The following is a 27653-nucleotide window of genomic DNA, read 5'->3' as shown; positions in this document are numbered from 1 at the left end:
GTTGGGAGTGTTGTGTACATCTTTTTTTCTTTTTTTTTTTCTGCAAGTCATAAAAAATGAAGTTTTGAAGGACCTTATAAAAAATAAATCAAACAAAAGGTTTCTTGCTTTTTTTTTATCCCTTTGGGAGCAGTTCTTGGTTTTTTTTAAAAAACTTTCCTGGCTATTTTCTTCTTAATCTAGTTTAAAAATATAAATACACACCTATAAAAAAGTAAGAAGAGAATATTTTAGTCTTAGAAACACCCAAACCTGGTTTTCTGAAGTTAGTAATTTGACATTTCTGTAATTCCATTTTCAAAATCCTCCAGGAAAATTTATGAACTGAGTTTTCATCAGCTCTCCCTGTGACCTCTAAGAGTGTAAATATGCCAATGTAGCTACTGTCATTCCCATGTTTATGTACAGAAACAGATCCAGAACAAAAAATCAATTGCCTAGATAGACACATGGAGTTTGTGGTTCAGGAGTACTCAGAATTCAGAGTATTTGAATGACTCATGAGATCAGATATTTAAAAATACTCCTGAGTTTCTGGAATTGAGGGGGAAAAAAAGACCAGTTGTTGTGGATCATTGTTTTGTTACAGTCTCTTTTGATGTTCAGCACCTATTCATGCTGATTTGCTGCCCCTTCCATCCAAGACAAAAATCCTCAGTGCCTATTTTCTAAAGAAGAGGTGTTTTAAAGCTTAACTGCAGGGTAAAGAATGTGACTATATCCATCACTGAAAGATACGTAGAATGAGGTTAAACATTTTGCTGGAGAAGATACAGAATCTCCACCCAGAAAAGTAATAGACTAGATGAGAATTGTGTAAGAGTTTCCAACCTTTGAAAAACTTCCTTCCAGGAACATGAAGTGTTCTGCATTTTTACTGGGGATTGAAAGAGCAACTGCAAAATATTACTGGAAGTTGGTTATAAGGTGGCTCACTTTTTGTTTCAGTTTTCATCTAGTTCCACCAAACACAGTGCAGTTCTTTGACTGTTTTACTTCTGACAACGTTTGCAAGTGTATTTGTCCACCAAATAAGACACATTTTTACTTTTTAACACAACTTACACTGGAGACCATTCCATATTATGCAAAGAATTTGACAGGTCTTTGCTAAAATTTTAAAAAACAATTAAGATGTCAAAAGAGGAAGTGCTAGTACATTTTAATCATAAATCTTTGTATATATAATTACCACTGAAGGCAGCTATAAATGTTTTATGAAGAAAATGTAACCAGACTGTGCTTTGTCAGAAACATAACCCCAAAACATGTAACAGCCTGTTCGCTAATGCTTAACGCCACACATGCACACAACCTTCTTCAGTGTAGTTTCTGTGAACCCAGTCCTCCATCCCTTCTGCAGCTGAAACTCCAACTAACTTAAATTCAGGCTTTGACGTACTTTTCCAGCATGTAGATCACACTCATTGGGAGGTGCAAGGAATCAACTTCATTGATATATATCGAGAAGTCCAAACCGTCCTGTTCGCCCCACCTTGCTTCCCTGCTTGTTCTTGCCTGTTAGTGAGTAAAAGGTGTGTTGCTTGGAGGAGGAAGCATTCAAACTGATTATCATGAAAGATGGTGGGACTGACTCTAGAGGAAATATCCCATACCAAGAGAGCCATAGAGGACAGCTTTTCTGTAAGATGCTGTGCTGGAGGGGTTTGCTGTGCAGACTCCAGGCTTGTGCTAGCATCCCTCAGCTATCCACAGAAAAATTTTCAAAGCCTCTATACCTACTGCTGAAATGTACTACTCTGTTAAGATGCTATATGGAGACTGTCTCTGGATAACTGATGCTAGTACACTCCTATTGTTTTAGCATTTATCTGGCTCCTATTGAGTAGTTTCTCTCATCTATTTGATTCATTTTGATTCTAGCTGACAACATCCTCATTGCTGATTGCTCTTTTCATAATTTCTCAAACATATAGAGTGGGACTGAGGTGGAGGGAGCTAATTAGTAATCTGAAGAGTTTAACCTGCTTGTACAAATACGTTTTAAAATGAACATTCAAAGTTGAGAGTTCAGAGTTTTAAAATCACAAAAACTAAAAAGGTAGAATGTTAAATGATTATTCATCAAAGAAACAACACAAATCACAAGTTAAACTTGGTTTAAGATGCAATTAAAAGACATCTAATACCTACAACTTTTTTAAATAGGTAATTTGGTGCTAAAAGATATCATCTTGCAAAGACGAGATGAAACTGTAGTAAGTCCTAATGATACAAAATAATGAAACCCTTACACCCCTACGTTACTCTATGGTAAGGCTGAAACTCTATATGCATGAAAGAGATAGACTACTCAACAATGCGAGTTTCAGGGTTGGACAAACAGTTAATATTATGTAGGATTTTGGATTCAGTATAAGGAAGTGTAACTCTACAAGGGCTTTCTTTTTTTATGACAGATCCAAGGAAACTCCAGAGGCTTTCAAGTCATAGAAAGGTTGGACTTGTGATTGCAATTGATGATCTTTTCCAACCACAACGATTCTATGATTCTAAGGCCGAGGTCAAGGTGTAAATGGCAAGAAAAACATGAACACAGAGGGAAGTATCCAAGTGCTACGGGCAGCAGATATTGAGACATTTGATGGTAGAAGCTAGCAACCACTAGGACTCAGGGGTGATTTGTTTCCAACTTTGTGTGTCTATCCTTAATAGCTGAGTTTTTAATTAATGTGTAAGCTCAGAAGAGAGAAAAAATCCCACTACTAATAATATGCCTTCATACATTTTCCTCTTTTTTTCCAAATGTAGATCAAATTTTTGGCTCCCATTTGCACTTGGTTTGTGAGCACGAGAAATCTACAGTCCCTCAGTTTGTAAGACTCTGTATAAAAGCTGTTGAAAGAAGAGGTGAGTACCTTCATATTTAAAACCACTTTTTAATTGTCTATTAGTAATCAAAATTTCAGCCTTGCAACTCTGCTCAAATTGCCAGGGTAGGGAGGCAGTTCAACTTATAAAATAGTTATGAACTGAACCATATAAAAATCTGGATCTTCATTTTCTTTCTATGACAAGATACTAGTGGAACCCATTCATGCTGATTATTCCTTACAGTTTGTTTGACATGTTGTTGTTTGAGTTTTTCTCTGAGTAAGAAAAATGTTAAATATCAATAAAATGTCAGTAACTCTCATTCTGAAGGCTCTGATGAGTGTAATGCCAAAACTTTTTCTTAAGACCTGAATTGTGTTCAACTGAAAGAAATGTTCTTCTAGTGTGACCACATTTTCTTTTCCTTAATGCGTGCAGGTGTCTAATTTTACAGTTATTTTTAAAAGGCACAATATTGTAAGAATATTGGAATGAATATTCGTGCTCATTAAAACTTTTGATTAATGAGAAGCGTTTCCATAGTAGAAAAAAATATGTACTTAACATCATTGCCTGCCTTCCTTTCTGCAGAGTGTATCTTCTCTCATTGAAGGTCATTTTCTTTGGAAGGTACATGCGGTAGATGCAGAATCTTAAAATGTATTGTATAAAAATGTGAGGCTTCATCACCATCTGTTACAAGTTTACAACTTGTTCCAGGGATCTGGGGAAACATATATCTTGCAAAAGATAGAAAATTTATTTTCAGAATAAGGCTGGGTGAACCCATTGTCAGTGCCATAGGCTGGAGTCTCAGAACAAGAAAACCAATGAAAAATAAAAAGATACTTATGCCCTTAACCAGAAAGGAAAAAGCTATTTTAATTCCATCATTGTTACCTGGTTTTATAGCGAAAGGTGCAATAAAACTACCCTGGAGTTTCAAACTCTGTGAAATTCATGCTTTAATTATACACGAAAGAGAGAACTGGGATATTATTACTCCCAGAATGATTGGCAGGAAGTCAGAGACTAACAAACCGGAGATTGTTCAGTAGGGGGAGATAGTAGCATTGGTTTTTTTGGAGGAAGGCTGGAGGCTGGTTAATGAAAGAGACAAAGAAAGGGAGAAAAGTGTGAAGTAACTATTAATAAAAGAGAAATAAAAATAGGAAAGATGGAGGTTAGATTTTTAGAAATGCCATGTCATGTAGAACATGTCTAATTGACCATTCACTTAGATCTCAGCACAGGTTCTCCAAAAGATGCACTAGATAATTTCATAGCTGTTTTGTGATATCTGGTCACTCTCCCAGGAGAAGTGAGGCCAGAGGTCTTCAGACTGCTGAACTGTAACAGAAAAATGCAAGAAACCTAATTGCATGTTTGTTTTCTGTATGATTATCAGAGAAGTGTGCGTGGCAAATAACGAAAAGGAATTCATCCTTCAGAGTATTGCATTGTTGTTCTCGTGTTTCCTTCAAACTTACTGTGACTTAGAGAAGTCTACCCCTTTTAGATAGCACAACACGTAAATAAAAGCTAATCATACAGCATGAGATAAAACTTTCATTTTATCGCTGTATTTACGAGTTTATATTCAATATACATTTTTTTCTATTATCATGTTCTTGGATTAAGATGCTTGCATTTACTCACATTCTATTTACTCAAAGTGTTGTTTTTACTAAGTTCTGGCATAAACTATCTCAGGACAGCAGTAATTTATGTGAAGCTAAGTCCAATGTTTATGCAAGCTTCTGATGACATTTTATACCGGGGCTGGTATTAGGAAGCAGTATGTGGAGGTGCCAAGTCTCCCGGCATGGCTGAGACTCAACAGATCTGAAGCCCTCCTCTTAATGGCCAGATATGCCTCCAGCCAAGATACTCAACTGCAGAGTCATGGGAAATACTTATGTACCAATTATGAGAAAGGCACATTTAATGAAAACTGTATGTTTACTTTCATAGTCTTAGTAAGATGGCCTAGATACTCAGTACAGCTGGCATATTGGCTGTTGTAAAAAAGCTTTTTTTTCCCCTATTTAGAAAATATATCATCTACATACTGTAACTGTACCAAAAATGTTACTTGCGTGCTTCGTTTAAGATAAAGGATTATTGGGGAAAAAAAAGGCCTTAGGAGCCTAACCCTAAGTGTTGCTTACAGAGCATTCATACTTTGCTGAATGGTTGTCTTCTTATTTATCAGCTCATGGTTTTAATTATTATTTACCTATTGATTTTCTATTTGTTTTCCTGGTTTTTAAACCATTACCAGTGTGCACAGAAAGTCTAGTGGTCATCTGAATGAACCATACTAATTAGTACATTTTCCTGTGTAGATGAGGTTGCATACAATAGCCAACTGTAGTAATATTCTCCCACAGATAAAAAATGTAGAGAGTGTCATTAACTGTTGGCAAGACTTCCTGTTTAGTTACACTATTTTTAAATTAATATCTGCATTGAAATCAAAGGAATTATTCTGAAGTTATTTAGCTGCAACTTAGATCAGATTTAGGTCATTTATCCCCTAGGCTACTGTTTGCTTATTCACCATTTCAGGACAGAGGTGCTTTATAAGGTTTGGTCTAAAAACTCTCACGCCATACTTATGTATCTGACAAGGATTCACTTGTTCAAGAGTGGATTCCATTTTTTCAGCTTCTTTTTCTGTTTGTAGTTGCTTGAAATAGGAGTGGGAATCAGAGGTTCTTTCTGGATTCACTCAGCCATCTTGCAGAGTCTGCAGTGGAGCTTATTTAACAAAGACAGTCAATGAAACGTGTCCGTTCTTGTAAACTTGCAAGGCAATTGTCACATTTAATTTCTACATTTTTTTAAGCAAGCTCAGTTTTTTTCTTCATTCTTCCTGTATTATTTATTCATTCATAATTTTTTTTAACTTCTTGTCCAGTGTATTTAGCTCTACAGACCTGTGCCACTGAAAGTCAATAGCATCCAGGCAAAGAACATTGAACTCTTGGTATCTAATGCAATGCCCTAAATAAAAAACCATGTACACAATGTGACCTGGTGAGGATAACAAGATAATTCTGAACCATGCAATGATCATATTTAAGAAATACACCAGCTACTCAAAGATTTCCAACCTTTCTTAACTTCCTACTTTCTCAGAAACCTGTAGGGAAAGTTTGGCGTGGCACACTGGATTCCTTGTTGTTTCCATGTAGTCTGTCGCTTTGCCATCGACACCTACCTTGGGTGTGCTTCAGGTTTTTCTTGGGACTATCTATTGACCCGACTCTTTCAGTATTCCACACTTTTTCTTGTCCTCAGAAAGTGTCTGATGGGTAGCCCAACTCTGAGCTGAGTGGTGCAGCAAGGAAAGCCTAGAACAATCCTCCCAGTGTACTATAACTCACACGCTCCACACTCTTGCCAAGGGTGGGGCCCATTGCAAGATTTTTGGTGTTTCTAGGCCAGATATTATTTCCAGTCATTTCTTGAGTTGCCTACTTATTTTGTTATCCATGACCCTTTGAAAGTTCTGATTTCTTTTTTTCTTCTTTTTGTTTTTTTTTTAAATATGTGAAAGGCATGAGCAGAACACATTAAAAAAAGTAGAAATATCAGTCTGCATTGTGCCTAAACAAAGTACCCTCCAATTCTTCTCATAGTAATGTTTTAGCGTGTGAAAACAGTCTGATACTAAACTGTTTTTTTCCAGGGATGATCATTTGTCTGTGTGTCTAATGACAGAGTAAATGAACATCCCGAACAGTCAGTATCCAAAAACCTATCCAAAGTATCCAGTGTAGTTTAAGTTTTGTAAAGAAATACAGCACTAATGCTCCAGGGAAATATAATTTAACTTTCATCTCTCTTTTGAAATGTCCTTCATTTTCTCCCTCCATTCCCAAATCTAAGTTAGTGTTCTCAAATCAGCCCAAATGACTTGAAAAATGACACTGCAGGCAGCAAAGCTGATGATTACAGGTACCGTTTCCATTCTAAACTGAACATTGCAAACATTGTTTTCTGTTGCTTTTCTTGGAGCACAGGATGCACTGACAGGAATGATACACAAAATTACATATTTGATTCAATGCCTAAAAGCCACCCTGGGATCCATAACCTTGCTTAAAGATTTAAGAAAGACCTTTAGTCCACTTCTGAGAAGGTTCTTAGCTTAGAAAACTTTATCTTTCAACTTTACTTCTTAGCAGCTGTTATGTTTTTTTTGCTGTCGTTTGTTTGACAGGATCCAGTTATAGGTTCCGATGTCTGTTTAAAGAAACAGGGAGGTTGTTGGCTTTAAAATTCCCTTACTGCTTGTGTGTTCAACATTTTCCCAGGCTTTTCTACATAGTTTGCCAAGTAAAGGGACTGACCTTTTGTAGCAAACACTTTTTCATTTCTAAATGCTCACTTTGATTTTTGTCCCATTTTATGCTCATTCCAAACTGTTTACAACCCACTAAAAATGACTGTGAATTATATGTTTGTGTAATGGATTCCTTTTGTGGTCGGAGTGGAATGTTTACTTTGAACAATTAGTTATCTTTGGGCAGATTATAGTGACCTGAAAAAAAGAGAATGGCTAAAATTATTATAGTACCTTAACTATTTCCTTTTGTTATCTTCTGTTTGTCCAGTGTATTATTTACTGGGTTTTGTTGCTCTCAGCCCCGGTGAACAAATCATGTTAAGCACGAACAGCAACAAAAAATTGCTGAGCGTATGGCTTTTGGTTTGGGGGGCTGGTCTGCTGGGGTAGAGCTGGCTAGGCTAGCAAGACTTCAGAAGTGACCATTAGGCACTTAGAGGCTGGGTGTGCAATTTTAAGAAGACATGGTTTTGAAAGATGTTTTAAGCGCTTGCTCTCTGAAAATCGGATTTCTTAAAGCTATCCAAAGTTTAACACCCAAAAGCACCTAAAATCAAGTCTCAGTTTGGCTTTGATGTCCATAGCTGCAATGTAATTGTGCATAATATCATTGCAGAAACACACACACACACATGAAGTCTCATACCTCAGAATATTCCGTGTTTAAGGAAGAAAATGTCTTTATGTGCAAAGATAAAGTACCTTATGAGGTGCAGTAAAGAAATACAGTCATGTTGATGAAGAGAAATTAAGACAAAAATGGTATTTTAAACCACCTCACCTCCCAAATGCCATGCTACCCTGTGACAGAAGGTTGCGTCTCTTTCATCAGTTTTATCTCTTAGTCTAAAAGCTAAAGTGCAGCTAAAAGCACTTTAAAACCTATTTATTAAAAAGGAAAAAAAAAAAGAAAAAGAAAGTGATATTCAATTACCTTCTAAATCATAAACTGCTTAAAAGGTAGCCAGTATTCTGGTAGACAGTTTACATAGAGGAGAACTCACTTATCTCAAGAAGTTAAGCAAAGAGGAAATGAGTTTTAAATGTACAAAATATTGTGAATATATTTATATAGCTAGGAAAAAAATGAATTTTTAAAACAGTTGAATGCTATCTCATTTTCCAAGGAAAGAGAACACTACAGAAGAATTGGGAAAAAAAAACCCCTCAAACACCTCTTAAAGCTGATGACTTCCATTCTGTGATCACTATCTTAGTACAGTGTAGTCAGTAGATTACAGGAGCACGGTGAGGATGGCAGAAGAAATGGGCTCTTTGTATAAATAGCCACTATATATAACCACTAGCACCTTAAGTCTCTCTGTATATTGTAATACTTTATGTTGTTAGATTTGTGTTCAGTAACTTGCTCCTCCAGGGTCTATTTGTCTTAAAAGGCTGGTTTTAGGTATTTGATTCTCAAAAAAGAATTCATTCCCATTCCTGAGGACCCAATGGAGGCAGTTGGAAAGTACAGGGTACTTTTGCCAGAGTATGCTCACCACCATCTTTGAGCTTCCATTAAATGCACAGTGTTCCTGGGCTACTTCCCAGCACGATTACACCAAACCCACCAGCCGGTGGCATAAAGGATTTGTTCTGGCAAGATTTCCTTGAGAAGAAGGGAAACCTCAGGAGACCAACCTATCCTTTGCAGTTTTATATTTCCGTCTGAGTGCAGGATTATTCTCCAACAGCACTTGGCCTCTGGACAACCACTGAAATGTGTTTTATTTGTGTTTTCTCTCTACTGTATCTTTTAGCATACTTCTCAGAGCAAGAAATTGTTTGTGAATAGCAGTTTGTTTCCTACAAGCTCATTTGCTGACTTTCCATACTTATTTTGCTGTGGAAAGGTGTTTTCCAAACTTTTGCTCTTCTCCTTCTCCCAGGCCTACACATGCTTGCTTGCTTGCTTACTCTCATATAATTTTACATACTGTTTCCAGTGGCTTTAGAATTCAGTACCCTGAAAGCAGAGAGATCATATTGCTCCAACAAATGATCTGAGCTCCCAGTTCTGCTAATTTTGTACTGTTCATTCTTTCCCACTTTGGGATAATCTATTATGCTTGGATCCAGGCACGCACTAAAAGCTAATACTTCCATGAAGAATGTGCAATTTGTACTATTTAACTTGTGATGAGATTCCTGTAGTCTTTTATGATTCTATTTTGTTCCAAGGAGGCTTCTGCTCCCAAGTTTTATATGCACCAATATTTTTTTTATTTAAAAAAAAAAAAAAAAAGGAAACAAAATAAAGTGATAGAAAAAAAGTTACACACAAAAATATCCAGCAGTTAAGATAAAGCCTTATTCCATGGAATTGTAGTGGGTTGAAGAAAACTGTTTCCGAGGGCATTGAACTCTGTTTACTTTAAAGTGGCCAACAAGCATAAACTTAAACATACAGACGAATGTTGTACAAAACAACAGAGTCACAAGAAAAGCCCTTGCAAGCTTGTGATTTAAAATGTTTTGTCTTTTAAAAAATGTACTCCATTCTTGTTTTGAGCAGAAATTAAGAGCAGTTGAATTTAGTGCAAACATATTGGCAAGCTTTCCTCAACCATTTCTGTCTTCAGGCTCAGGCAATCCCGCTATAGCCACCTTTCTTAGAGTAAGAGCCAGTTAATAGCATTGTGCAAGGTCCAAGTCAGAATTGGCTCTGAAGGGTATTCACTCTGGGGCCTCTGTGTCTGCTAGAAAGCCACATTCTGAGTTAGAAAAAAATATCAAGAAGTGTCAACAGGAAACATCACGGAAGGGCATACAAGACAAATTAGAGAAAAGGAGACAACAGCAGGGAAAAAAAGAAAAAAGTACAAAAGCCTTGCAATGACAATGCACAAAAGAGAGAATAAATATACATCCCTTAAAAGTTTTGAAAGCAAAGATTGTAAACTAGTTAGAAGAAGAAAAAGCCATAAAACAAGGCAGACATTTGAACCAGTTGCTGTCTTTGTCAGTTACCTGATACCTGTTTCATTGATTAATCTGTTCCAGAGAAGTGTATCCATTTCTTTGAAAAAAAGGGGGATTTGTATTTTAAGCCTTGCCAATAACAACAAGCAGACACTCAGTGTGCACCAGAGTAACATTTACAATGCCTGGGCCAAATTCATGCCTTGTGTAATTTTATTGCTTTTACTGGAATTACACCAGAGATGAGTTTGGCCTTTTGCCTTTTTCTAGCATTGTATAATATATCTATTAGTGAACATGTAGAAGGAAACAGGGCATTTTGTTTTCAGAATTTTCCATAAAATCTTTTCCAATAGGTTTAATAGATAAAATAAGCCACTTAACCTGTGAAATAAAAAAGAATCAAACAACATTTTCTAGATATTAAAATAATGGTAATGTAGTTTGTAAATCAAGTAGCTGACATCTCTACATGCGGAAACAAAAAGTCTAGAGAAATTTAAAGCCAGTTGACTGTCTCTGTTACTTACTCTGTGCCAAAGAGAAGATGAAGGTCCTGACATACCCTCTGGTCAGAGTCAGATTCAGGGAAGCTCACACATGAGAATATCCACCTCCTAGCCACGAAAAAGATAAAAAGACAAACATTAAAGATCCTATTTTTTCCCTTCTGAATAAACCGAGTATGGGAAGCACTATGCCCTGGTCTAGTACATATGCCATCACAGACAAGGAGCTGACAGTATTTCCACTGCAAACCCCATTTAGGCAGACTTTACAGTACAGCCATTAATAGAACACTTAGGATTAACACTGGACAAAATGAGTCTTGGCCTAGAGGAGATGCTCATATACACTCACACACACAAAAAAATATCGACCATTAAGTTCCTTTGGGGGGAAAAAAAAAGAGGCAGATACAGCTTTATATTCTGTCAACATCCCTGTTGCTTAAAAACAAAGTTGTGGCTTTAAAATAAGATTGTGAAGGCATAATTCCATAACATAGTCTAATTGTTTTTCCTGTGGAGAAAAAAAGAATTTTACTACAACTACCACTATATTTTGTCAAAGATGTTTTACAGCAATAAAAGAGAACACAGAAAAAGTTTTGCTGTCTGCATGCAACACTATGGGGTCAGTTTAAAAAAAAACACTGTCTCCTTTTTTCTGCCTGCAATTCAAGAGAGCAAATTACTGCAGTTGTATTTTATTACTTCAATTATTTGTTGTAGCAGCTTGTGTTACATCAATGTTTTAACCATATAATACAGCAGCCTAATGGGATTGATACCTAAGTGAGAGAAATTGTACCAACAAGCAAGGCAGAGGGCAAGGCAAGAAGGCAGCCTAAAAAGGACATTTTATGTTAAGGCTTACGCTTCTTTAAGAGAGGATTTCTTAGCTCATTTTACTCCTCTGAACCTATGAAACTGATATTGTTTGCAATCTAGTAACTGCATTGTCCCTAAATTGGCTACTGAATGAGAACCCCCCAAGGAATTAACAAATCCTTTAAAGATCTCCAGTTGTATATGTGCGTACTCAATTGTTTTATTATAATCAGGATCCTCATGGATCATGGTTGTAATTATATAGCAAAAGAACTTCTTTTTGCCTTTATGCAGACAAACAATGCTCCCTGGTTTGGGAGGAATGACATATATGTAAATGAGAGCAAAATGTGACCATTGTGTTTCATAACATAACAGAACCATATCACTTGTATCCTGAGCAGATCCAGGCAGCCTAATCCAGCTCTTCATGATTCCTTCATGCACCTTGTCTTTTCGCATCGGAGATGATGCATTTGAAAGAACTCAAATTGGTGGGAATCAGATATTGTCACTAAAAACTGCTTTCTCATGTTTATTCTCTTTTATAATAGACACAGGTTATTTCTTTCTATAATTCCTGCTTTACTGATATCAGCCACTGTCCATCAAAACAGATGGACACTTCTCTGTAAGGGACTGATTTGATTTTGTGGACAATGATTGTTTCTTACAGCTAAGGACATTGATTCAGTGTTTTGTGGGATCAAGCCTTTAAGCTTCATATCTTTGGCTCAGAATTGCAAATATGCAAATTTTACCTCAGGATTTAAAAATTAAGAACAAGAATCTGATCATTTGCCCATATTATGGGCCATTTACAGGTAACATTGAGGCTCTTAAAGTCATCTTGAAGTCTTCTAAACCAAGGGTAAGGTGATGGGTCTTCTCTGAGAAAAGAAGTGTCTTCACTCATAAAAGAAAGTCTTCAAAAGACAGAAAAAGGCTATTCCATGCCTATTCTCCCCATTTTCCCAGGAAGAAATTCCCCCAATATTTCAAACCATATGTTTAGATTTGTCAGTCCTGGGCTGACATGGTGTTACGTGACATAACACACCAAAGTAGCTGCCACCAAATGACTTTCCTGTGCCAGCAGTAACCACACAATGGTGCTGGAGGTACCACAGCTTTTTGTTTACTTAGAAATGAAATCATTTTGATGAGTGTATGGTATCAGTTAGCAAGTGTTGAGTTCTTTATAGTGATACTGCTCATGTTGACTTAAATGGAAAACGGATCAGCTCAGAAATGTTTAATAAGAAGAGTTTCTTAGCGTACTTGTAGCGATGCCCTGTGGAGCCAGTAGAACTGAAAATCTGTCAGCAGGCTTGGTAGAAACTTTTTTTTTCATGATTCTTTAACTCATATGATTGAGATTAAAGTGAACAAAATCTTGGCACATTGTTTGGCAGTCGAGAAGCATTCTTCTGTTTGTGTGTAGATGTGTGTCTGTGTGAGACACAGAGAGGGAGAAATTTAGCAGCCACTCATTTGGTGTTAAATTATCAGGTGTTACATGTTTTTAATAAACTTTAGTAGAAAGATAAGGTACACTGTCTTCTACTTAAAACTGCTTTCACTTAGCCTATAAATTCAACTTCGAACAAGCTATGCATCTAGGACCACTGAACAAAATATCATCCAAATTCTCCAGCCCAGCTAAACTGGGCCAGACTTGAATCCAGCCAGAAGGATGGAAGATACTGGAAAAATGGTCTCTAGGTAGTCAGGATTTCCCGCTTTACAAGTAAAACAGAGTTGCTCACAAACTGCTTTTTTTTTGAGACCCTGATCTATAACCTGCAGGACTATCTTCAAAGCTGTGTCTACTCTCTGGCCATAAATAGCACTGATCCAGTGACAGAACATTTTGTACAGAAACACTTGTACCATCACTGAGCTAAGATACAAGCTTTTAGATACTTTGCATATAGTTGTGATGCATTGATATTTGAAAAGTACCTGAATTTGCTCACTAGAAATTGTTCACAACTGCTTTTGTTATCCCTTTTTTCAGTCACATTTTTTGTATTCTGATGTGTCATACATTAAAAAGCATAAAGAGCATAGCTTACAGTAAGAGTTTGTGTTAGAAACATTGCAACTGTCTTGGATGTCTCTATAGTAAAAGTCATTAATAAGTACATGAATATTCACCAAAGAAGGAAATTAGATATGGAAAACACACTATGCCAACTTTGCCTTTCCAAGTCTTCAGGAACAGCAGAGGGTCTGTGTGAACCCTAGTAAAAAGGATGAGATTGCATTTCTACCTTCCTTACATCATTCCATGTCTCAGTCAGCATTAAGATACAAAGACAACGATTCAAATCAAAATTCTTCCCATAGCTTCAAATTTTAAAACAATTATCTTGCATGAAAATACCAAATGATACTCATATTCATGCATTTACTTCACCCAGAATTCAGCTAACAGATATCCAGTGCATTTTTTTGCCAGCAGCTAGACTTTTTCTTATTAGAAGTCAGTATTTTTCTGTCTTTCCTGCATGTCTCTGATGTTTCAGTTATATTATTTGTATTTCATTGTGATTTTCTTTTTTTCATATTTCAGAGCAGAAAGCAATTTGTTCCATTCCAGACTATACTTAAACAACCTCTTTTCAGGAGTTCTCGAGTAATTCATATACAACTTCTGTGCTATTTTAATGTAGTGTACCATGGTATGAATGTCAAACCAGAAAATGAAAACTATGGAGCTGGTTCTGTCAAAGTAATGAAGTATGTGCTGAACTCCTAAGATTTGATACTTTTCATTCTTTGAAAACCATTTTTTTTAATGATTTGGGAGTTTTGTTTTTGAAAACCAGGATTTTTATGGTTTCTCTAGATATATCAACTACATATTTTACTGACTTTTTCTTTGGTGGTGGTTCAGATTTTGTGCAAATTAAATGGAGGTAGAAAAAAAACAGCTTTGAAGTTACTTGAACTTGTTTGATGAGAGTAAGTGTGGTGAGAATGAAAGGAGAAACAAGATACATAACCAGAGATGTTTCCATTTTTTCACATAGTACTGCTGAATGTTGCTCCTTCATAACACTAAATCCCATGATTTTAATCATTATTGTGTCTTTAAAAATGTGCAAAGTACTCTGGGAAAGATATTATTAAAGTAAAAGTTATCTCTGTCTACACATGGTTATACACCCATTTGTATTATCCCAATTATTTGTTAGGCAGATATGCAATGCTAAGAATTTAGTAAATTGTTGTTAGATAGCCATATGTACACTTATCTTCCAAAGGAGTGCCTGAGTTTTCCACACAGGCATGGACTGTAACACCTAAAGGTGTCTGATAGTGTGCCTTGGATTAAAGAATCTAATTTTTAAATGTTTTCTCCCACTTAAAGATAAAAAAGCAAATACAAAGATAGATACCTACAATATGATATGAATGAGCAAAAACTGTTACCAACTGCATGTGAGAGCCCAAACTCCATTCTTAGAGCAGGGTTCTGCACATTCCTTCTGTTAGAATTCCAGAACCGATCTGGTCTAATTTCCAGCTATAAGAAACAGATCCAACCTTCTGTGTTATGCAATGAAACAAGTACTATCAAGTGTCTTGCTGATATTTCTTTACTGAACAGTTAAACTCTGTGTTCACATCCACACCTCAGCAATACACAACAGCTGTAGCAAGTGCCCACAGACAATTAGGCTGGACCCATTCCTGAAGACAAGAGAGATAACCTTGAGATAACTAAGCTTGAACAGAGCATAGCTTCAGGCTGTCAGGTTAAAAAAAAAAGAATCTGTCCTAGAGATGAGTATTGGGCCTATCTAAGACTTCTCAATTGTCTCTAAAAAGCCAAGGAATGATGGAATAAGCAATCCTGTAACTTTGCATTTCCATCCTAAATATTGCTACTTCATCCATTATTTCCCATCCCAGTCACTATTATGATAAAAATCTAAATCTTTTAGCCAAGCAAAAGCACTAGAAAATTCAAACTCCTTACCCATTTGGCTGAAGATTATGTGTGCCCAAATGTATAGTTCTTCCGCTTCCAACTATTATAAAGTCCAATAAACAGCAGTACTGGTCAGGATGGGGAGGTGACATTATTGAGGTCTAATTTAATCTCTCACTATCGTGAAAGGCAAGAAAAGATTTGCCCCTACTGTGCACTACGTACTCTTCAAAATCAGCATTGGGAGTAAGGGATGTTTGGAGAATTGAATCTGTCCTTTAGCTTTTAACCACAGTTCCTACTGATGTCAATGGACCTGACTGAAAGTCCTATATAGCCCTGAGAGGAGAGTTAGACCCCCCCAAAGCGCAATTTCCCTTCGTGTTCTGATGTTGCTCAAAAAACACAGCCATGATGTTGGTGATGATGGATCCTCAAATGAAGCGCAGTTTAACCAAAGTGGGAGGATTTAGCAAAATGCATAAATTTCTTGTATGCTACTGTCTGTAACAGGCAGATCTTCAGCCAGTTCAGTGAGCATAAGTTACAGCTGGCTTTTGCTGGAATAAAGTTTATGCTCTTGACCCTCCTCAGTTGTATAGCCAATAGGGACTTGTCAGGCTACATGTGTTTTTAAACTTCTTTCAGCTAAATCAGAAATCCAAAAGCAAAATACAGCTCTCAGCAGTATCATGTGGAGTTGTGACACTCCCTGGAGGGCGCAGGGTCCATAAACCAATGAATGGATTACAATGAGGCATAAATGTAGTATTTTCATCCATGACAGATATAATCTTGAGCCTGTATTTTTCATGTTACTTAACTCTTTCGGAACGTAATGTGTGACAGAAAACATCTTATAATGCACATTGCAGTAAATATCAGTCAAGTATGCTTTATTGCTGAGCTCTACATGTTTCCAGAAGTTAACAGGCACAGCTGGGGTATAAGAAATGGCAATGTTGTATATATTTCTTGAACACACAAAATACCTTGGCTCTCTTCTCCCCCGCCCTCCACATTACATCCCCAGCTGTTCTGATCGTGTCACACAGTGGATAAGTTTTTCCATCGTCAGCTTCTCCTAAAATGATAACCTTTATTCAGGCTTTCATCCTCCCCAAAATAAACTGCATTATCCACATTGTCATCACATTCAAATTAGACTATCACAGCCCATATTGTGTGGCACAGAATAATAGAAATGGTAACTGATGGAAGGTGGAAAATGGCCTGTTGGTAGCTGTACCTAGCAAAAAAAATACTCAGTGTTCATGTCTGACATTTGTTGACTTTCCTACAAATGGCTCAAATCTCTATACCTGAAATTCTCTCCTTGTCAGTGACCACGTTGTCATATCTCTGCTTATATCCCAAGGGAGTTGCTGGTGAAAGACAATTCAGCTTCGGAAGGTTCCTAATACTCCTGAAAGTTTTTTTGGTTAAGCAGGGAAAAAAGTGTATTTGATAAAGTAGCAGGGGATTAAATAAATCCTCTTTTATTTCAGACAAATTAAGCATTGGTCAGAATGGACCTTCTAAACCCTAACTGAGAAGCAGTAACTGCAGCAAATGAGAGCAAATAGGAGTGGTGAAGGAGGCATTAAAACAGAAAACAAACAAGCAAACAAAAAAAGAATAAACATTCACAAAATTAAATACTAATGTGTTAGAGAGAGAGAGGATGGCTGTTTCCAAACATTTGGTAATTTCACATATTACACTGTGTTGCATAAAGTAAGACGACGTTATTTCCTTCCAAACTGCTGTTCCTCTTGCACCAGCGAGCTAAGGGGAGTGCTGGAGGTCTGTATTTGGTTGAGATTTTTCCCCTTCATTGTAAACCTTGTTGATTTAAAACTGAACAAAGATGAATCAGGTGGTAAATATATTCATGTAATCATTTTCATTAATAAGCTGTTATAAATAATAGAGGGAAGGTTTTAAGTGTATAATTCTCTGTAGCACAATTGAGATTTTTCCACATCTTCAGCAGTAAGTTAATTAGAATCACCTGCATTTTCTTGGGCGGACACCAAATGGATTGCAAACAAAAACAGATTAAAATAGCTGTAGCTCATGGCATACAGATGACAAGATTCACAAAGAGGACAATCAGGCAATGAAAACCTCCTCTTTTTCAAACATTTTTAAAGGAAATTCAGTTCTTGCGAGTCACTGTAAAAAGACGTTTGTAAGTGTTTCGCTGAAAGACTAGAATGGCTTTGTTTCTGATCCCATGATGAGTGAAAGAAATGTTTAAGAAAGATCACTTTACAGAGAGATTCAGACTGAAATGTGATGACTGTGATTCAAGCCAAGCCAAAAATTACAGCTCAGAATTAAAGGGGATGGACGTGGCTTGGGAATCCATTTTCCCACATTCCTGAATCTCAATCATCCCAGCCAATGTTTAAAAGAAAATACAGTGGAAAGCAATGAGGTCACTTTGTTTAGCTGCAAGAAGTGGGACTATCAGAATGACAAAAGTATATATTGGGGGTAAAGGCAAATTTACAGTGAATACGCTGCACGTTCGATGGTTTCATTCAAAAAAAACCCAGCTTCAAAGCTTAGTTTTGTTTCTTGTTATAGTTCTGAGTAAGTCTTCTTGTTCCTAGGGCTTTTAAAACGTAAACTTCTTGAATGTCAAAGAGTGCAACACAATAGAGAAGACCATGAAGGCATGGCAAGATTGATTTACACATTTGTACTGTTCCTACCCTTATTTATTTGTATATAAATATCTAAGTGGTAATTCTACCATCAAGTGATATGAAACAGAATAAAGTATACTATCCATCATATTCACTTGTTACTGATTCTCAGTATGCAATGTTTATATTCAGTGTTGTAATTGCTTTCATTAAACAGTTTCTACAGGATCTTTAAAACAGTAAGATCTTAGTCAAGCTTTTCTCTTCTCATTGCATTTTTTAATGTAGGAATGCCCCTCATCTTGATATTACTGCAGTAAAACATAGAATTATTTCTTGTTAGCTAATTTCCTAAGAAGATTCAGTAAACTTCACATCAAACACCTTTTTCTTACCTTTGTCAGAACTAGCACCATTTCTCCTCTCCATTCTTTCCCCCACTATCTCTGCCTTTACTAATCCTGATGCAGTGTTGGATTCCTACTAATAACAGAAGAAAATTGAGACTTGTTTGCTACAGGTCCTGTAGCTGGGCAGTGCTGCTTGTGAGTCTAACATCTGGAAATCATGTGAAAAGTACCAGTGGAAAGGACATCTCTCCGTCTTCCCTTGAATACAAAGTAAAGAAGCATACATTTATGTTACATTTTATTTGCTTTCATATCAAATGCAGTGCTTCACTGAACATCCTATTTTTAGTACTTGAAGAGGTGCAATCTCTTCCCTCCTGCTGTTTGATACTCCTTCTAAAATTCAAGAGATCACAGTAGTCTGCTTATTGCACTGAGCTGAGAGATCATGTTCAGCTAAAGATCTGAAGTAACCCTCAAGTCCCTTGTAACCTACATCCAGAGTGTTGAATGTACCCTTTTGTTTCACCATATGAAAACCTATTTTACCAGATTGTGACTACTTAAGGTGGCAGTTCAGACCTTCTGTAGCTTTTCCTTTCCTCATTGTTGTGTAATGTCTCCTTGGTCTTTGTGTCATCTGCTCCATTTGCCAACAGAGATTTCTTTTTCGTTGTCCACATCTCTGATAAAGGTATTACATGGCATTGGACTGAGAGCTCCACCCTCAAGATCTCTGCCAGTTATGACCTTGTTAACTGATATCTCCCATTAGCTGTCACATTTTGAGGTCTGTTATTGAGCCAGTTTTTAATCCATGTGATATATGCCCTGTTAATTCCATAAAATGCAAGTGCTTTAATCAAAATGTCATGTGGTACTAAGTCAAATGCTTCATGGAAATCCAAACATTCTATTTCAACACCATTGCCTTTATCAACCAGACCTGTCAAAAATCCAATCCTATCAAAAAATGCAACAAGTTTGCTAGGCAAGGCTGTGATTTCCATGAAACCATGTTGGTTGGGATTAATTATATATTCTGATGAATTATTTGTTCATAGAGTCTCAAATTAATTATTTAAGTAGACCGTCTGGGACCGAGGTCAGTCTAGCCAGTCTCCAAGTGCATCCCTCTTACTGCTTTTATGATACTGGAATAACTCTTCTGTCACTGTTTCCAGCACTAGTAATTTCCAAGTATTTCTTTATATTTTATTTACAAATGAGAGACGTGTATATCCTGAGCACCAATAAGTGAAAACTGATTTTTTTACAATGATGATTATCTCTTTGTCCTTCAGGTTGACTTCCAGTATAACCTGCTGTAGCACTATCTAACATGACATTTATGTGGCACCCACTTCCACGTCAGCTGAGTACCTTCTCTGGACTGAGAATGGGACCTGTTTTCATATCAGATGTTAGCTGTGATGTGGTTTTGAGCCTCACAAATGTGATCCTTTGACGGGAGGAGCACAAGAAGTTGGTTGTTCTGACGATCAAAGCAGAGTACAGCAAATCCCGGTGTCAGCCGCCAGCCCCGCTCCAGGAGCTTTAGAGCATGCCTAACCCCACCCAACACCACACCAAAAAGTAGGACAGAGATGCCAACAGCACTGAAAACCACACTGAGTGCAGACAGTCTTATGTCCAGAGAGCTGGTGCTCGTTTCAATCCAAGCTGATCAAACTTTGTACCAAGTTTGTGGGTTCAAGCATCTTAATCTCACATCACGTCTGTATGGAACATTTTACATCCTTATGTATCATATTTGCTGCTCCATGTTTGTTTTCTCTCTGTGGTGTAACTCTAGTTTATTTCAATGTCCTCATCATTTTCACCTCTGATTTCTGTGGCAAAATCATTGCTTTTGCTCTCACATTCAATTTGGGAACCTTTTGTAACCCCATGCAAATAAGGTCCTTTTAATGCCAAATTTTAAAGTCAGACTTATTCTTTGGTACTCTTCACCATTTTCCTTCTACTTTCATGTGAGTATTGATGCTTTTGTGAAATTTTACTTTTGTGGCACTTTGTGCTGGTTTTCTCATCTGACACATGATCTGGTGCCATTATTGTATTTGCTACATTCACCATTTCTGCTTCTTTAAATGACTTCAGGCCACACTTTTGCGCCCTTAGTCAACTTTGAAAAAATTGTTTATGTATCAGATATTTATGGTAAGATGTGTATGAAAACAGGAGGAAAGAATTATAGTTTTAGGGAGAACATACCCTGATAATGACCTCTTAAATATTTGTAAAGATAGCCCTGGGCATCTGAGCCCACAAAATAGTTTATAATACAACAGCTTGATTACATAATGATACTTGAGTTTTAAAACGTATGATCTTTCTGTTTATGGGAAGGCATAATAGGCTCCTTTGAAATACAATATTTTAGCCCTGAACATTACTGATTTTAAATGAAAGGACTAACTAAAGAATGCCTTTCTTCAAGTTTGTACTTCACTTTGTTGTTGAATCCAGCACGATGGTTTCTTTTACAAAACTCCTACCAGGCCTGGGGACCACACCTCCTTCAGGATACCTTAATTGTGAAAGTTTCATGGGTTTCTATGCAGGGATTTACCTAGTACCATTTAAAATGACATGTTACAGGTTCTAAATCTTGTTAAAAGCCAGAGAATTTTCTGTGTACCACCACCTTTCCCGCATACACAGAGAATTTATTGTTATATTCAGTTTGAGGACACTGTCCAATTCACATTGAACATAGGCATCATGCAACATGATTTCAGAGAGGGATTTTTTTTTATGTAGCAGAAGGAAATTAATGAGAATGTTTCATTTAAGACAGTTCATAAAGCATCAGGACTACCTCAATCAATATCAAAGTCTAATATTTTAAAATGCATGTTTGGATAAATATGTCACCCAAACTCTTTTTTTTTTCCCCTCTGTTTTTAATGTTTCTCCACACCACCTCCTTCCAGCTGAAACTGCTACTGGAGCTGACACTGAACTGCATTCAGAGTCATTTCCATTTTGGCTAGGAGTGAAAGAAACGTTCTTAAATAGGTGTTCTAACATCTTCTGAGCTTGTAATACAGAGTGAATACAGCATTCATCACTGTTCATGAATCTCAACCAAGCCTGAGTACATTTTGCCTTTTAACCTTCTCATCTGGAGCACCTGTATAATTTTTTTTAATGAAAATAGTTAAAATCTGCCTACAGTTTAGCAGCTAAACTGATATATTCTTGAGTAAATCCTTTTCCTACATTTCTTATACCATTACAAAATTTAGGATGGAAATACTGAAATAATTTTTATGCTTTTGGCTATCGTTTCTAATTGTGGGTCCATCCTGTTCTCAGGTTCCTCATTAAAAGAAGCAGAAACAAAGTTGGGATATAAAGCAAATAAGATACTTGTTTTCCTCTAGGGCAAAATCCTGTAACTCTTCCCTGATAAACCCCACCCCAAAACACAAGCTTTGTTCACTCTATAGTGAACAACAATTGGACTTTATTATATTAAGTCCATTACAATGAATATTTTTGTTTCTGAAATGTTCTCTACCACTATACTTAAACACCAGCACCAGTCAGGAAACTTTGCAAGGCTTTTGTTTCATCTTTTTCCCTAAGTATTTATAACCTGCTGTGAAGAGACATTGACAACAGTGCAGTCAGCGTTCTCGATACAGGTGTTCTTAAAAGTGAATTTGCTTTAAACACTGTTCATGGAATCAAGTTATTAGAATTATAAAGACACATTCTTTTCCTCTTATTCTCCTTCCTTCTCTTTGCACCTAACTGGATTTCCAAAATAAGTTAACAACCGGCTTAGAGAATGTGGTCACAAAAAGGATGTCCAAATCCACCAATTTGCATTGGTTTGGTTTGGCTTAACTTTCAAAGTTCTTGGAGCAGCAAGTTGAGGACACGTGAACAGTAGAATTGGCTTGATTATTTAATTATTTTTTTTCTCTCTGCCATAGTGTGTAGTGTCCAAATGAAATGAGAATCACATCTCGTTTCTGCACCAAAGGAAATTTATAACAATAACAATGCACTTGTATACTCCAGATCATTTTGTAAGACGTAATATCCACCAATTTACAACACAGTTTGACATTTTCACTTGATTTGGATAATTTATGTTGTTTCCAAATTGATGCTATTAATGTGAGACACGGCTATTTCACCCAAAGTGACATGTATTGCTTTTGCTTCCATATATCCAGAAAGGTTAAGAACGGAATTGAGTTAGATCCAAACAAATGTTAACATTCTGGTTTGGGGCTTTTTTATTTGTTATTTGGTTTCTTCTATTTTTTTTCTTTACTTTCTGGTTGAGACCTCTATTTACATGATGCAATTCTTAATCCCTTACCACAAGAGTCCCCATATTCCTATGCTGGGAACTCCTGTGACTCCTGTCCTCTCACTCACTGAAAAAGAGTAAAATTCCTCAGATTTAGGATAGAATTGCATTACTTAGACATTTTAGTAATTTCCATTTGCTCATATGTTATATATCCAGCAGATGGATAACATCCAAGTGTTCTTGATTAGCAAATCCGTTTTGATTTCTCTTAAATAAACTTATTCTTTATACCTCTAACCAAAGGGGATCTTCCTGAAATGAATCATCACTCTGAGTATTATGTTGCAGGACACCCACAGGTGTGGGGTAGAAAATTATCTAACAGAAGATGTAGATAACCAGTGTATAACACAGAATTAGTATTCATTTTAAAAATAGATTTTTTCATGTAAATCAGACCAGGATGTTCTTAGTAGGATAGACATAAAATACGAACGGTGTTTTGCAGAGAGAGAAAACAAACAGGCAAGCAAACAAAATACATTAGTTTCAGTCTGCGTCAAAAGGAAAAGTAAATGTTTCGAGATTGCTGAGGAATACCTCCAAGCAGTTGAATACACTGGTTATGACACTCATCTGCCAAGGCATGGTGCAAGTACCTTTGAAATAAAGACTGGAACCTCTGCTCCTTCCTTCCAGTGTTTTCATAACTGGGCTTCTGGGCTTTTGGATTTCTTTTCACTGTGAAGTTTTAGTTTTTCCTTTTTCCCCACCCCAAATTGGAAAAAAAATCCCCCTTAGCTTCAATGTGGGGAAATATTCCCCAAATATTTTTTGGTTTTGATAAATTAGCGTTTTCCAAGAGAAAGGCTTACTCTGAAACCATTTGCCAAAAGTCAGTTAAAACTAGTGTTGCAAGTGCTGAGTAGCCTTAAAAAAACCTGTTTCATGTAAATTCTCTTAGCTTCTTAGGTACTTGCAAGTTTAAACGTGAAACAACAATGTACAGTTTAGTGTTTTCAATTTTTAAGCATGCAGATTCGGTCGTTGATGCACAATAGCTAATTCTCCCGGGAAAGGAGACCGGTTCCCATGTGCTTTGAAATGCTACAGCTATGCAACTGGGGCTGGAAGTGCTATTTTAAACAGTCATATCAGCAAAGCTTGCTGTAGGAGATAATATGTCACAAAAGGGAGTATGACATCTAGTTTCACCTAGAAGATAAACCTTAAGTAGATATGCAGGGAGAAACAAGACTGTCAGGTTGTCCTTGAAAAGAATGGCCTATATTAATGAAGAAATGTACTCCAGGGCATATGCTATTTGGGATATTTAATTTCATTTTCAAACTTGTCTGATCTGCTATGAAGAATATAGTACAGAAACAGCAGTAACATGTAGTCTCACGCACATCATGATTTCAGAGTGGACATCTCACTGCTTTATTTTCAGAAAGGTCACAGTCTCAGAAATTCACATCTGAAAACCTCAGGCCTCAGACTGAGAAGTTTCCCCAGCACTATTAATATCAACCCCCCCACATTTGAGCAGGGCTAGCATTGTATCACACATATCCCAAACAGCCCTTCTCTACGAGCACAAGAGCTAAAGTATTCTTCCTTTCTCATCACACTTAAATATCCTTGCAGAGCTGTATTCTGCTGACAGAATTACAAGATGATTACAGTTAGGAGTTTTGTATTCACTGAAGTTAATCTACCACCTTTTTTTTCCCCCTATTGTTGTTTTAATCAGGCAGAAGGCACTTCAGTGGCTGTCAGGTGGATTATTTTCCAGTTGTTCACTGCACAGCTCTTCTTCACACTTGTTAGGATGCTTCTGGCTTCCTGACAGACATACAAAGAAAAATACTTATATGATCTAAAATGAAATATGTATTTCTCTTTCAGGTTTGGATGTTGATGGAATATACAGAGTAAGCGGCAATCTGGCAACAATACAGAAGTTACGATTTGTTGTCAATCAGGGTAAGTGATTCCTCCACCCTGGTAATGTTTTGTTTAGTACTTAACTGTCTCAGATGACAGTATTTCAGAATCTGCTATACATTAGTGGCATAGAATGATGAGCTCTGTTTTGGAAAAGAGAGAAATGGGAAGGTAGGAAGATATTGCACAGAGGGAAATGTCAGCTAGGAGAGAGGAAAAACAGCAGAGTAAGCAGAGGAAAACAGTTAAACGGGAGATAACAAACAAACAAAAAGATCAGCCCCAAAAAACAACCCCAAAAAATCTAACAGAAAGAAAGGAGGAAATAGATACATGAAATAAGGTTGCAAAAAACAAAGCATATGCAGGAGCAGAGGAATCAAATTGAGAAAGGGACCAAAAAAAAAGATTAAAATTTAAAAAAAACCGAATAATCGTTTTCAATGTTGAAAGTTAAAGAAAACCAAAAGCAAAACAGAGATTCAAAGGAAACCAGTGAAAGAGAAAAAGATTCTGAAAAGAATTGGAAAGGAAATAGGAGTATTGGGTCAGACAAAGTTTTACCACTGATTTTGAAAGGACAAAGGTTTAACCCCAAGAAACAGAAGAGGAAAGATGAATATTTTGAGGGCCCCAGAACCAGAATTATAACCAATCTGTGCATACTTACTGAACATATTTCAACAGATTCCACGTATAATGAACATGTTTCCACAAATACATAAGAATATTTTTCACATATGTGGCTTAAATAAATCTATCATTGATCAATAGATACTTGTACAGGTATAGAAGCTGGTAGTAGCTAACTAGGATAAGTGACAAATACATTCATGTCTCCGAACAGTTTACTACTCTTGGCAAAGATTAAATATCCCCACATTTAGGAGCTTAGCAAATATCGATGATAGTGAACCTCCTGATGCTACTTAGTGAGAAAATAAAACTAAGCTTCTCAGAAATTAGGGAAAATCCCAAATCTTGAATTGTATTAAAGACTTTACACAGCTTTTAAGAAATCAAATGTTAATGTGAAGCTGCTGCAACATTTTTTCCTACTGTTTATGAATTCTTTTAAAGTTACCTAAGACTATTGCTAGAGTTGCTAAATATTGTGTATTGTATATGGTTTCTTGGAGATGATAGGTTTGGAGAATAACTTCCTCAATTAGTTTTGTGCTATATATAAACCAAGGCTTTTGATTCGAAAATTGTGTGATATGAGAGATGTAAATAAATTCCTACCTTCAACCTCCATTTACATCTCTAGGGAAGGTTTCAGGGGAGCAGTAGATGTTTTCCACCTCCTCCACTGCTTCAGATCAGTCTTGTCTTCAGCTGAAACTAGATAGTGAACTTTGGTTCACAGTAAATTCAGTGAGACTGAATAAATCATCAGCCTTATGGTTTCGACTCATTACTCGGGTTCCCTTGAATTTACGGTTGTTGGGTATTGGTGTGTCGATAATGTAGTCTGCCTTGGCTTCCTAATGACCATGCACTGTATTTTGTTTGGAGACAGAGAGGCAAACCCAGGATTTTCTATCCTTCTTCACTGCCTAGGATCTTTGCTCAGGAAAAAATAAACCATAAAAATAATGGTCTTGTCTATCATGTCTCGTGGCATCCAAAGGTTAATGTACTTGAGGTTAGCGTTACAGCCCAGGTTTTCACCTAAAACAGATGGGCTGATGCTGTAAAGCTAAAGAGAAGTCTTTTTAACAACACAGAGGCACCAAACACCTTTTTCCTTCTGGTTTATGCTACAGTGATAAATGAATGCAGAAAGGTGAAGTTAATAGTACATTAGAGCCAGTCTGTTACTCTGTCACTGGCTACTTAATGCACGTGCAAGAAATCTGCCTATTGAATGACCAAGAAAATTCAAAGGAAAGTAGTGCCCCTGGAGAACTATATTATCATGTTATCACTTGTGATAGTTGCAGTTTATGTTAGTCTGTACTGATACAACCAGGGCCCTCATGTATTTTATATCATAACAAAACAGTTTTTAAATGAGAAGTGACATTATTCATCCGAGCCCCACCTTACAGATCCTTTAAATTCCCAGCTATAAAAGTATCTACCCAGCTCTGTACTTTGCTTTTCTCAGGTAAATGCATACAGAAATGCCTAAGTTTGTCTGTAAACACTAATATCACTTTGCAGCCATTAGGGATGCCACCAATACCATGTGAAGTGAAAATGGGAGAGTTTAGCACTTCAATCCTCAAAGGACAATCCAGTAATTTTTCATTAGAACAGTCAAGAAGTAACACAAGCACAAAGAATGGCTTTCAAATAGCAAGGCCACTGTTTCAATGGTTTAAACAACATCCTTTCTCTCTGCTTAGTGGGAACCTGCAAGCAGAGAACAGCCCATTGATTCATGGTGTACCTGTGAATAACATGGTGGGGAGGTGGAGGAAGAGAATTTATTTAACGTGTGCTTGGGAAGGCAATATCAGACTCCACTAATGTCCTCAAGAGCCTGATATCCCCTGCCAATTAAATGTTGAGGACAGTAGCAGATTCAGAGGTTCATGAAGTCCCAAAAGCTACTGGGAAAACTACTATGTTCCCAACCTGCTTATTTACCAGTCCTCTAAAGCTCTGCAGTGGGATGATATTTAATAACACATTCTCTAAGCATCACTTTTACTCTCTAATTATTGTGACCCCCTCGGCTCAATCCTCATAACCTGTTTTCAGAAGTTAACAGTGGGAAAGCAGTATTTATATATATGATTTTCCCATAGAGATTCTTGGTTTTTTTTCTTTTAGTTAAAGTTTAATTTAATTATAAATGCAAACAAATGTTCTGAAAAAGCCTATTTACATTGCAGAGATTGACTTTGCAATCAGTTCTTATACAGGCCAAATACTTAATGGGCTCCTTCTTCCTGCTTTCTTTGCCATTGTGTTACACCTACATTTATAGGCTATAAATAATATGCATCACATTGAAAATTAAAGATCATAGAAGACACTCTAGGCTGGCT

The 27653-nt window shown here is 36.8% G+C and overlaps 1 protein-coding gene across 3 annotated transcripts in view; it reads left to right on the top strand.

The window, feature by feature from the left end:
- Positions 1 to 27653, top strand: part of ARHGAP15 (Rho GTPase activating protein 15) — a 329153-nt gene that overhangs the window by 198840 nt on the left and 102660 nt on the right. For all 3 annotated transcript variants that reach the window (XM_062004816.1, XM_062004817.1, XM_062004818.1), the window contains exons 10-11: positions 2773 to 2871; positions 24613 to 24690. In XM_062004816.1, coding sequence (XP_061860800.1) covers positions 2773 to 2871; positions 24613 to 24690 — 177 coding nt within the window. The remainder of the gene's footprint in view (positions 1 to 2772; positions 2872 to 24612; positions 24691 to 27653) is intronic.

The sequence above is a fragment of the Colius striatus genome, chromosome 11 (assembly GCF_028858725.1).
Source record: "Colius striatus isolate bColStr4 chromosome 11, bColStr4.1.hap1, whole genome shotgun sequence".
Taxonomy (NCBI): domain Eukaryota; kingdom Metazoa; phylum Chordata; class Aves; order Coliiformes; family Coliidae; genus Colius; species Colius striatus.
Note: the sequence above shows the minus strand (reverse complement) of the source record. Positions and strands in the feature narration are given on the sequence as shown.